This window comes from Ambystoma mexicanum, chromosome 3p (assembly GCF_040938575.1).
Source record: "Ambystoma mexicanum isolate Mex_15411 chromosome 3p, UKY_AmexF1_1, whole genome shotgun sequence".
NCBI classification, from domain to species: domain Eukaryota; kingdom Metazoa; phylum Chordata; class Amphibia; order Caudata; family Ambystomatidae; genus Ambystoma; species Ambystoma mexicanum.
In genome coordinates, this window is record NC_090925.1 from 756,973,277 (window position 1) to 756,986,162 (window position 12,886).

General features: G+C 44.8%; 1 protein-coding gene across 1 annotated transcript in view; it reads left to right on the forward strand.

Annotated features, from left to right (window-relative positions):
• Window positions 1–12,886, forward strand: part of LOC138580812 (integrin alpha-X-like) — a 430,037-nt gene that overhangs the window by 73,019 nt on the left and 344,132 nt on the right. The window contains exons 2-3 of the mRNA XM_069651665.1: window positions 301–418; window positions 12,602–12,708. Coding sequence (XP_069507766.1) covers window positions 301–418; window positions 12,602–12,708 — 225 coding nt within the window. The remainder of the gene's footprint in view (window positions 1–300; window positions 419–12,601; window positions 12,709–12,886) is intronic.

A 12,886-nucleotide genomic window follows, 5' to 3' on the forward strand; every position in this document is an offset into this window, starting at 1 on the left:
CTCCTCCAGCATTGCCCTGCCGTGTGAGTTTCCTTCAGCACTGCCCCCTCAGTGTGAGTTTCCTTCAGCATTGCCCTGTCAGTGTGATCTTCCTCCAGCATTTCCCTGTCAGTGTGATCGCTTCTAGCATCGGCTTGCCAGAGTTTCATTCCGCATTGTCATGTCAGTCTGAGTTTCCTGCCCTTAGTGTGATCTTCCTCTTGCATTGCCCTGTGAGTTAGAACTTCTTTCATCATAGCCCTGCAAGGCTGAGCTTTATCCATCATGGTCCTGTAAATCCTTTGTCTTTTTCTCTTTCAGTGTTCCTGCTTTGTAGGGCCTTCAACATCGACACGGAGAATCCAACGAGGTTTGACGGCAATGAAAATGGCCACTTTGGCTACAGAGTCATCCATCTTAAGGCAGACAACACCTCCTGGTGAGTAAATGTGAGACCACACTGCCATACTACTAACCACTGCGAGTGCCTTACGTGGGCGCCTTAGTGTTTCACAAAAGAGCTGGAAATACTATACATGGTTTCAGTAGCAAAGTGAAATTTTACTGTACTTCAGCAAGTTTCAGTTGAATCAGTGGGTGACTAAGCACCCTTAAAGCTTAATATGATACGGACAGTTGGGGATTAATGTCTGATACCGGAAGTGCACAGCCCAGTAAGAAAATAGGGATATTTTCAACAGTGGCTGTTTACTATCGACAAGGGGGCCTTGCGCTGCGTCACTTTCCTCTGAATCAACCGCCTCTACCTTCATTCACCTTTTACTTGGGCACTTGTAGCCCTAAAGCTCTTTTTAATGGCCATATAAATCCATTCAGGTCCCCCACAGCTCCGCACAGCTCCCAAATCACTCTTCCTTATTTCCCCACTGTAATTGGAATTCCTCCCACTTCCGGTCCATTAACTGTTATCTGCCACCATGCAATCTTCTTGCTTTATTTCTTCTGCAAGTGCCGTAGTTGTCGCCATCTTGTGGTAAAAGGTGCCGAATGCACTCATTAAAGATGCGGTATTGCTGCCTCTGAGTCCATGGCAGTCATTCTCCCGATGTTCAAGAGATGCTATTGAAGCGACCGGTCTGCTATTGATCAATAGTTCCTTAGATTCTACTGGCAGGATTTTTCGCAAGCTCATTTTAGGGAATTGGGATTGTGGGTAGTAGAGACTGCCCCTAGCTGCCCATTGTGCTTTAGACTTGGGGTCCAGGTGTGGAACCTGCCCACCATTGCTTTTTTGCTCTGGCTGCACATTTCTTAGGCCGTTGTTGTTATGGAGGGTCTCCTCGATCGGGCCTTTATTGATCTCAAACAGGCGCTTGACATGGTGGATTGGGCACCACTTTGGAAGGTAACTGCTGGGAGAAGAGTCATGCAGTTATTGCAACTACTCCATGAAGGAAATGCTGCAAGGGTAAAGTACACAAGAAGTTGGAAATGCTCTACCTCATCGTCCGTAGGGGAGTTTGCCAGGGATGAGTTTTTATGCCGGAACTGTCTAACCTTCTTAATCGATGGAACGGTTGATTCATTCCTGAATAGTGCTTCAGATTGATCAGTGATTGGGTAGCTGCAGACCTATCCCTGTGCGCAACTACGCAGATGATGCAGTTCTGCCCTCATGAATCGGAACTCGCCCCAGAAGCCCCTTTTCCGCAAATCTTGGCACTTCGTTCTTGATCACCAGCTGGTAATTAACACGGTAATATCCAAAGTTCTGGAGTCGGGAACAGGGATAAGTCAGTCTGGGTGCTTCTCATTGAGAAAGAAGTGGCTTGAGGTAGGGTGTTTCTTTTTGACTATCTTTGCCTTAGGATTTTGCGATCATGCAATTGGGTGGCCCATAAGGTCAAGGCAGCAATTACCCTCAACCGAGAAGCAAATGTAGTGCTTTGTCTGGTGAGGCATTTGAGGGTTCGGTTGTCAGAGAAGCACCCCAAGTTTACCATGCAGAAGCTGCTGCAGAAGCAATGCATTGTTCAATAAATTACACAATGAATGAGGGCAAGCCAGAGAATTGAATATAAGCGTGAAAAGCAAAATGTCCACTTGACTCAAGGAAGACAGGTTTGTAAGGGTGGGAGGAGTATGCAAGATTCAGATAGATGGCACACGTGCAGACTGTGATAGCTCATGAAACACAATTACCCCCAAAAAGCCAAGAACGCATGTAGAAATGGTGAAAAAGCTTTTGATAAAGTTTTCTGAGATTCACGAAGTGAACATTTTAAAAGCTAGCGTTGCCAGATATTTTGCATAAACTGTTAGGGTGCCAAAATCAAGAATAAGCCCAACTGGCTGCTTAGCCGACATCATGTTTTTCTTTTTGCAAAGGTTTTTTGTTCATATGCAAAATAACATTTTATTGGCAGAATAGTTTTGTAGAGGGGCACCGTTAAGACTGCTTTGTGTCCCTATTGCTGTTTGCCTGGTCAATGGAGAAATTGATGTTCTAAGTGAAATCGGTTCTAGAGTTCGCATGAAGTGAGATAACATTGGACTCAGAAAAGGATGTCATGCTGTTAAGTAGGTATTCCTCGTTCATCCTTGTTGTTCTAGATTCAAGATTTATATAAATAAGCCACAATGCCTAAATAGGCGAGTCAGATGTTTATAGACTAGACTTCCTGAGATAGGTGAAATTACACCTGTATCACTACCCAGGTACAGGGACAGTGAGCGACCGCGACCCCAAGAGGTGGTGAAGGGGCACTCAGGTCATACACAGGAGCAGGTCCTGTCCTTCCTGTTCACTGTAACATACAAAAGAGAAGGTCATTGTCTCAATCGCTCTCTTTTGACCTGTGCTAGTCATTAGGACTATTCCTACAACACCCACCTGTACTACCAATGACCTGGCTTGAACCCCTGGCCTTCTGAGATCCTGATTGGGGACCAAATCTAACATGGAAGGAGCTGAACCTTGATAAATATCAATAAATATCAGAACCCTCAATCAAGAAGCTTGAAAACTCTCTCAAGTTATTGGAGTTCAAGAATACCCCAATAATTCGTTATGGCCATCACCTTCAAGGACAAAGTCATGCCAACCTCCATCCTGAAGATCATCACAGAATGGTCTCACTCCTCTCCTCCACACAATCAATATATCACTCATTCAAGACATCTTGTTAGAACTCCTCACCACCGAACCCGGGCTTGGAAGACATCCGCGTCCCCCTTTCTAAAGCAATGCTGGAGGAGAAACATGACCTCTGGAACATGGTGCCGGCAGTGGCACACTAGACCTCACTAAGATGGCGATCGGGTTCCAATGCACTGATGTTACAAAGGGGTCCCAAAGCAGAGCAGAGGAGCTGCAGCTAGAAGATCGAATACGGCACAGTAAGCGATGCATCACAGCTCTCCTTACACCCCGATTGCCTACTCTAGTATCCTGTTTTTCTTTCCTTTCCCTTGCTCCTTTTGTTCCTGTGTCTTGAACCCCTATTCCTTCTCATGGTATATGTGATCGTTTCCCCTGGTTCCTGGAAACCTTCCCCCAGACTTCTGCACCTCTGGTGTTACCTACCATCTTCTCCTATATTCGGCTAAGCAAGTTCCTGTGTCTATCTTCCATCTCTGGACACCAAGAAGAGGGTTTTCCCTTTCAATAAGGGTTTTCCTCTTTATTGGACCCGTGCTCCTGGGGTCACCTTCAGCCTTCTGTTTCATCCGGAAGGAGAGTTGGCTTTTCAGGGAAACATGCCCTTCCTCTTCCCTATAACCTCAAGGTGTACCTCTCAGGTAACTCCTATCTCTTAGAGGTTGCGACACCACATGCAGACAGAGGATGCAACAACTTCAAGAGCTTGTTGTTGCTGTGCAGAAACTTACCAAAGAATCTTAAAGCAGAGAACGCAGTCATCTGCCAGGCTGTGCCAAACCGTGATGTGATGCTAGAAGCATCCAGAGTCAAAAGAGAAACGTCATGGTGATTCCAAGACGGTTAGTGAATTCTTGGATGCTTCAACTGTTGCCTTAACATTTGGCAAGCGGCATTCCATACTGCCTGTTCAAAAGGTGGGATTTCTAGTCTCACCCCTTGCTGTTAGTGCCTTATTCTGTGCAACCCCTATGGTTACCTGCACAAATCTCCTTTTGGGTGATTACAGGGGTTTCCGTGCAGCTTTTACGTGGATTTTTGATAGGTCTGAACTCAATTTTACCAATCAAGGCAACCTATTGGACTTTGCCAAAGGAAGTTTGGACGTACTGACATACACAACAAGGTTCACACAATTGGCGCAACAAACTGCCTGGCCTGAAGAGGCATGCTTCATGTTGTATCGAAGAGGGCTATCCGAGGAGCTCAAAGATGAGTTGTTCGGAGTCCCTCATCCAACATCGTTTGACAACTTAATTAAGATGGTCTTGCAAATGGACTATATAGTCCAGGAAAGACGACAAGAAAGGAGGAAATACTGGAGCAGTATGCCTTGACCCATGATTTCATCCCCTGCCACTGCCTCAGAAGAAACCCAGGGGGCCAAACCTATGCAGATCAAGACAGCTTGAGGTCCTCTATAGGAGGAAGAATGGCTCTGCATATGCACTATTGATCTATGCTTATGTTTTGAGTCCTTTAGTCATCATGTTCACCTCTGCCCTCTCGTATCATCCCGAAAAGGGGGAAACACCAGTTCCCACTCTTAGAAGAGGCATTTGTTTGGCAAAACCAATCTAGTCCCCCATTCACTAGCAGTAACAAGAGTGTTGCTACACAGCAGAAGCATGTCACTTGGCTTGTATTGAACGTTCAACTATTCCTCCATGAGACCAGCATTAATGAAAATGCGACATCGAGATGCCAGTGCAGCAGGGATCTTTATGGACAAGCAGTGGGCTCAGAAATGGTGATCCCGAAATTCACTAATGCAGGTGGTCAACCGGCAGAAGGTGTTGTCGACCTTCTCAGGTTTGTTTGCGGTTACTTGGTGAAGGTACTCTTCCTGCTTTCCCTTTGCGACTGCTTTCTCTGCATTCTTTCATTTCCTACAGCTTCATGTCAGCCCACTGGCTGCCCAAGAGTCTCTTCCTGGTCTCCCGGCGTCTATGGAGCACATCCCCTACTCACGGTATAGAGAGGCAGATGATGTCATCTCTTGTGCCCACCCTCTTACCTCTGTCATATTAGAAGAGAAGCAGGAAGACGCTGTGTATGACACCAGGTATTATCCCAATACTGCATCGAAGATTTGAGAGACATTATGCACTCAGACAACCGTATCAAATGTACCCTTACACTGATGTGGTGGAAGGATGTCTGCATACAACATTGGACATAGAAGAGCTATAAGTAAAGTTTGAGAAGTGCAAACGGACGTTATGAAAAGAAGATACAAAGACACACTGAAACGATAAGCAAATATTCAAAGAATGAATATGTACACTGAAGTGACAAAGTAAATGAATATAAAGAAATGAAGATATCATATACATCAAGAAGATGAGTGAGATGAAACTCAGGAAATGTAAATACGCAGAAACGCAAGTTAGATGAGACATATAGAAGCTTGCTGCAGTGGAAAATATAACGTGAGTAAAGTGGCCATGATGAAAAGATGGTCATCGACATTGTGTAAACTGACCAAACTACCTCAGAAACAGACCAGGGCTGCAGAGCTTGAAAGGTGCTGGAAAACGGCTTTGTGCAAGGAACAAATAACATATATTTGGATGAGATTAAGGATGACACATCAAGAAATAATTTCAAGGTACAAAGGAAGTCAACGAGGATGAGCCATGTATGAAGGACATATTTCTCTTAGATTAAGCAGAGGTGAAAATATTTGCAAGTGCCAAGTATTGAACAATCAAGAGTGCAGAAAGAATATCTAAGACAGAGCAACCAAGTCTCCAGAGGCCAAGATGAGGAATATTACCCAGCACAATTAAATCAAATAGCATTAAACAGTAGGATGAAATGGACAAATGTGTGGTCTCCTAACACGTGGTGCAAGATCAGAAGACAAGGACTATCAATGAGCACTCGAAAAGAAGATAGCAATTTACCTTTACTCCCACAAAAGTTCTAAGAAGAAAACAGTCAGCAAGGTCAACTACTAAGAAGAAGCCTTGCGTAGGGTCTAACTGATGAGAGGTGGTAGCCTAATTGACAGGAGTGGGCAGTGGACTGACCTTGTTCCCCGCACCCGGGTTTCATTTTGCTTACGTGCTGCGAATGCCCTCGGCTGGGAGAGAATGCCAACCAATCACGAGGGGCTATGTAGCAGTGTACTATACAATGTTGCAGAAGCCAATCTGCCGCTATTATTCTGCAATAATCTGCATTATGAGTATTTTGAGGTAGTTCAAGGCGTGCCTACCAGATAAGGGACAGCCAAAGATGTTATTAACACTTATGCATTCCATGGGCAAATATGTTCCCCTAACCAATCCCTCCCTATGGATAGGTTTTACGATTTTCAACATAGGATGATGTCATAGCTGACGTACATTGAAGGAAAAAGCCTTTATGTAATCAAAATGTATCTGAGTATGAGTGAGCTGCAATTTGTTTGGACGGCAGATTTTCCTACCTTATTTGAGCTGCCAATAAAGTAGTAATTTGCCATATTCTTTGAGGCCATCCAGTTATTTGGGTCTGAAATCATTTATTGGTAATTCCATCTTGCACTTGGAATGCTCCAGGTGCTACTGCACAACAGAGTTTCCCTTCTTCCTTTGCCCTGAGCCGCGTGCCTCTGCCTCACCTGTTCAGGACCTCCAACTTTGTGGAGATGCAAACCATTCTCTCCAACAGCAGCCTTTGACACTGGGCTGCAGGTCTTTAAATTTCCCAGGCATATGCATTTTCAGCCAACCACTAGAGAACTCACTGAGTTGGAAGTTTCTTTCCGCTCTACACTAATCTTCTCCTTTTCCTCATCTAAGTATTCAGGGAATTCTCGGAAAATGAGTCACTTTTCGATGTTTGATAAAAAAAAGTTTGGATAATGACTTTCAACATGCCTGGATGGTAAAGCCGTTCTGGATGATGAATAGATGGAACTGATAAAGGTATTCATGTTATTTCCACATGATAGACTAAAGTTGGGAGTTTGGTTTATATGCTTTTGTGAAGAGTCTTTTCCATTCTTCCAAGGGGAAAGAGTAGTGGTATGGCAATAGGCCACGAGGGTATTGGATATGACAGGATTATCTTCAAGGGCAAATGGAGGCTACCACGGCTCAACCAATGAAGCCGTGACATCCCCGGAGGTTGTCTTCTCCCATGTGATCCTCCCTCATGTAGCCGCCCCAGGGCCAGGAGCAGGTAGCGACGGCCGTCCCCAGGCTAAATGGCTGGAGAACAATGCCTGGAGCATCAGTGATGTCTCCACTGGATTCATCACAGTGCCTTCCCCTGAGTACCATGTCAGGGACTTAGTTTGGTGATCAGCCAAATATCTACCAAGGCATTTGACTCCTGCCAAATTCTCTCCAAGATATTCTGGGCCATTTCTTATCCTAAAAAGGATAAATCCTGTGACTTACCAGATTAATCTCCCAGTTTCCTGCCACAGAATACATCCAGCATTTTATGTGTCATTACTTCCAACCATTTCAGGGTAAGAAGAACCAAAGCAGCAGACCTCCCATTATGGGCAACATCCAAGCAGAGTACCAGGTGACAGAGATCTGCGATTCCATCTTACTATCGCATAGTTCTTCAATATCTTGTGCATTTGAAAGGGTACAGCATTGCAGAAAGGTTGTGGGAAACGGATCGAAATCTACACGCCAGCAGGACCTGGTGGCCGATAGAGGGATATAATGTGGATGTGTTGTAATGCGAGTATGTGTTCAGCTGGTGACGTCAGAGCTTCCTATCTGGTTGAATGTCAATGGGCCTCATTACGACCCAGGCGGTAAGGGGTTTATGGCAGCGTAAACAGCGCCGACCCTTACCGCCTGAGTACGAGGTCCCTTAGCGCCATGGCGGATTTAACACCTGCTTTTAGCAGGTGTTAAAATCCATGGCGCTAAGGGACCATGGAGTTAATTACGCCACCGTAATTTACGGTGGCGTAATTAACGCCTTCCCCACTCCCATTATGCCCTATGGGGCAAAATGGGAATGGGGAAGGGTAAATGGGAAAATGGGGATTTACCCCCCCGCCAAGGTTGGAATGGGGCGGTAAATCCGCCAACCACCATGGCGTAAACGTAGTTTACGCCATGGTGGTAAAGTCACGGCCCAGGCGGTAACTTACCGCCTGGGTCGTAATGAGGCCCAATGTGACATTTGTTCTGAAAGCTACCATTGGTCAGTTGAAGTGAGTGCAGCTGGCTGATGGATGCGCAGAACCAGTGCTTGCCTTACATATGTTCCTGTCCTCGTGTTCCCTGCCTTCCTACCTGTGTGTGAACCCTAAGTGTTAAGCTTACCAATGAACATTAAAACGTTATTTGTAACTTATCACATGGAGCGGACATCCCTTATTTAAGAATGCAATAGGGAGCAGTGATTGTGGAGATAGTGTATTAGAAAAAGGGAGCAATAGTGGGAGATAGGGGAGTAGGAGAGATAGGAAGTTTGGAAGATGTGAGCATTCCTACACCACCACCCCACCAGTTGAGCGGGGAGAGTGGTTGAAGGTGTGGGCATGGTCATGAAAGGAAGCAACGGTTGCAGAGGCTGAGGGAGAAAACCAGGTTTCTGTAAGGGTAATGAGGTCAAGAGAGGAAACATGGGAAAGAAGGTAGTAAGTCACAGGTAAAGGTCGTCTTGTTACAGGCAGATTGCACACTTCAAAGAGCAATATAAAGAGAGTGAGATGTTGATGCACACTGTTGTGGAGTCGGTGAAGTAGAGAGGTGCTGGGGTAGATGTGAGAAGAGGAAGTGTGAGGAAAGCTAGGGTCGGAGATTTTGTGAATGGAGAGAGTAGGTGAGCGAGAAGAGGGGTGGCATCGAGGAAAAGAGATGAAAGGGATAGGAAGAGAGTTGAAATGGTTTTAAGCAGAAGAGAAGGAAGAAAGAAATAGAAGAGCAAAGACATAAGTGGTGCTCAGAAGCAAGTACCAGGACACAGCAAACTAATAGCAGAAAGGCGAAGAGACAAAGAGGATGTGAAAGGCTGGAGGTTGTCCCTTAGCTGTTTGCCCATTGCTGGGTAATCACCTCTAGTGCAAAGTACCTCGGCATCTCCATTGATTGTGATCACCTCTCCTACAAAACACATATTGCCAAGATGACACAAACAGTGGGGTACCAGCTCCCACTCCTCCACCATATAAAGCCCATCATCTCCACCTCGGATTTAATGTCCGTCGTCCAGGCCCTGGTGCTCTCCCACCTGAATGGTGGCAACACTGTGCTGCCAGTTTTCCTAACCACTACTCTGGTCCTCTGAAAGCTCTCAAGCATGCCTTTTTGGAGAACTGAAGAAATTCATCCACATTTACCCCACTGTCCAGGAACTACACTGGGTAGCCCTCAAAGCTCACATCATCTTCAAGACAGCCTGCATCACCTACAAAGCTCTAATGTCCAAGTCGCCATCATTCTTAGCTGAAAAGAATCACCATCTCAGGAGGTCACCACAAAACACCCATAGCTAAGATATCATCGGACTGGAATCCAAGGAGTGCAAGAAAGAGAAGACAAGAAAACAAGCATTCTCCTGCCGTGCTCCAATGCTCTGAACAACCTTCCCACTAACATCAGACTAGCTGCCTTCCTCCTGTGATTTAGGAAATAACTGAGGACCCTGATCTACAAGGAAAACTTCACCAACAAATAAGGACCATCTATTGACAATGTCTTTCACCCCACAATATGTTCCACTCCCCTTATTGTGCATTGCTCCGTTGCTGTCTGGCTAGGATTATGCCATATAAATCACCTACATACATGCATACATACAAGTCACTTCCAGGAATATGTTGACAGGAACATTCACTGATTATCTCATCAGGTACTCCTCCTGACAATACACATGGAGGAACTTGCAACACGGTGTCAGTTTGCTGAATTGACAAAGGAACCCAAGAAGCGGTGGATGGGAAACCTTTTCAGAGTTCCTATTTCAGCACTGTATGTGCCTTAATGCTATTATCAGGAGACTGAAGCCTGAACTGGGAGAGTCGACTGGTGCACTTGGTTTGCGTGGTGTCACGTAGATCGCTGGTATGAACAGTTTTAAGATGCACCAGAATATGCAACGACAAGAGAAAGGTCTCCAACGTCTGTTCTCTGGAGTTGGCTCACTACACTCTGTGTAGCGCCTTGCTTAGCCTCATTAGACAATTCAGGAGGGCCACCCTTGTGGCAGACCCAAGTAGCTGCACAGAGCATGCCGAATGGCCCTACCATACCTTGAATGGCTTCCCCGGCTCTACGTCCAGGATCGGTGCCAAGCATTGGCATTTGCGTAAGTCTGCAAGAATGGGACCTAGTCCGTCGTGAGTTTGGGGATGCAGGACCTTGACTAGTCCTCTGGTTCGGAACAATGCAATGCCTTTGGTATCCCAAAAAGCAGTTGGAGTCACACGGATTTCGCGGGTATTTTCAGAATCCTGAAAGAGGCCTATAGTATTAGTTCTTGTTGCAAGGTTGCAAGATGTAGTAAACTGACATAACCCCTGGAACCCAACATCATTTAAAGGGGAACAGAGGGATGGGATTGGTTGTCTTGGGAAGGCCACATGCTACACTGATTGGGGCCTGTAAGAATGTGCTAGAAGCCTCAAGGGCGACAATATGAGGCTACCCAGCTTTGATGTCCAAAGGGCACACAATGGACTTCACTGTTCCATAATTAACAGTAATGTACACAATCTCACTTACACATCCTCCGGCTTATTTAAAGCAATCCGGCTGAGAAAAATATAATATGGAAGGTAGTTAGTAAGCTATGTGGTCACATTTAATAGTGGGATAATGGCATATACTCCTTGGTTGGTATGCAGCCAGGATCTACCATGTGCGAAACACCTTGACAAATGAATAGATCCTTCGAGGCAGAGATGCTGCTGCTAGAGTCAAAATGCAGGAAACCACAAACAGGTGGGGCAATAGGGGCAATGTATCTTACTGCCTGCCCCTCACTAATTATCCACCATCTTTTATTTAATTATTATTGGGTATTGGTTTGTTCAAATCTTACACAGTTAAACTCATGTTAAACAGTTAATTCATGTTTACATAAATACAAAAATACATGCTTTGTAGGAAATAGACATACTTATAAAATCCATTTTGTACATTGAAAATTTTGATTGGGCCAAGAAAATAAGTTAATATTGACTTAATCTTGTTAGCTGAGGGTTTAACCAAATCCAGCCTCTGAAGGAAAACTGACAATTGCTATTATCAGAGTTATTGTGACCCTTGTATAGCCTTCCCCAAAATTCATCAGAATTTGGCCATTCCGAATCATGCACAAATCTCAAGAAATATTCCAGTCTCCAACTCTGTAGCAGGGGACATTTGACCATAATGTGGTTGAGCGATTCTATTTCTGAATTATTTTGACAAAATCTGCAGGAGTTAGATACAGCGAGAGAGGGGTTCCTGATGCTAGTTATCACTCTTGTGAGGATCAAGTCTATTCTAAATCTTATGAAAATACTTCTATATCTTGCATCAGGAAACTTCTCCAGATACCTGTTTGTTTGTTTGTTTATTTATTTGTATTGCGCATCAGACCCGAAGGTATCAGGGTGCAGAAGTTACAAGGAAGTTCATAGCTTAGGTTACAGAAATAAATTACATATGGCAAATATGAACAAAGTCAGGCACAAGGAAGCAATTAAATATGAGCAGAGTCAGGTGGAAGTAAGCAATAACATGTAATCACAGACAGAGATAGGACATAAGCAGAAGCACTGTGTCTAAGACCTAAGAACAGCATTATAGAAATCTATGTACAGTGGTGAGGTGAGGGTGGTAGACCTTGGAGGTCTGTGGCCTTAAGCCAGTTAATGCAGTTGTATCTAAAGTTCTGGTATGATTGATACGTTCCGAGTGAAGGTGGCAGGGAATTCCAAAGCTTTGACCAGAAAACTGCTGCCCCGAATTTTGATAGTTTAAACCTAGGAATAGAAGGGCAGTTCGTGTTTATTAGTCTGGAGGGTCTAGTGGAGGTCCTTCTGAGGAATCTGTCGGAGAGTTACCTGGGAGCGGCATTGTTCAGTGATTTATAGGTGACCGAGGTGGTTTTTAACTGGATTTTGTCATAGGTAGATAGCCAATAGTTTTGTCGCTTAGTCTCTGGAAAGAGAGCCACAATTGTATTTTCTAGGGCGATGGTACTATACAGTTTATGATTGTGTCTTGAATAGCTGGTCTTAGACTAGTCCAATTCGTACCGTTTCGCCTAAACTGCCCCCTCTTGAGACCAAACTACCCCCTCTTATTCCCTCTCTAACATTAATATTGAAATGCTTACATCGATTGCCCTTAGCCATGTTATTCACCTCCCTCTCATGTTATTTGCCCTACTATTGTGTTATTCGCTCCACTGGAAGGAATCCATACTAAGTTGAATGTCCCTCCTCTTCCTGCTTTATCGATTACTGTCATGCACCCTTTCTGAGGTTCTGGGGCCTACCGGTCGTGTTCACAAAATACGTTTTGTGATTTCAATTCTCCACAGGGTGGTGATAAGTGCTCCCCTCGCCGAAGACGATTCTGGGCGAAGGACTGGCGCTCTCTATAGATGCAGCTACAGCCAGGAAGCTTGCGAGTCTCTCCCGGTTAACAGTAAGTGCATCTGAATTCTTAAGAGCTAGAACCTTTGTTTATTACGAAACTTGCTGTGTGGGAAGGGATCAACAATAAACCGAGGTGACAAAGGATATCCAAAGATTCACTCAGATATTCTGTGTAGAAATGTTCCCTTCTCCAAGTATGAATACCCTCTAGATGCCAAGTCATAGAT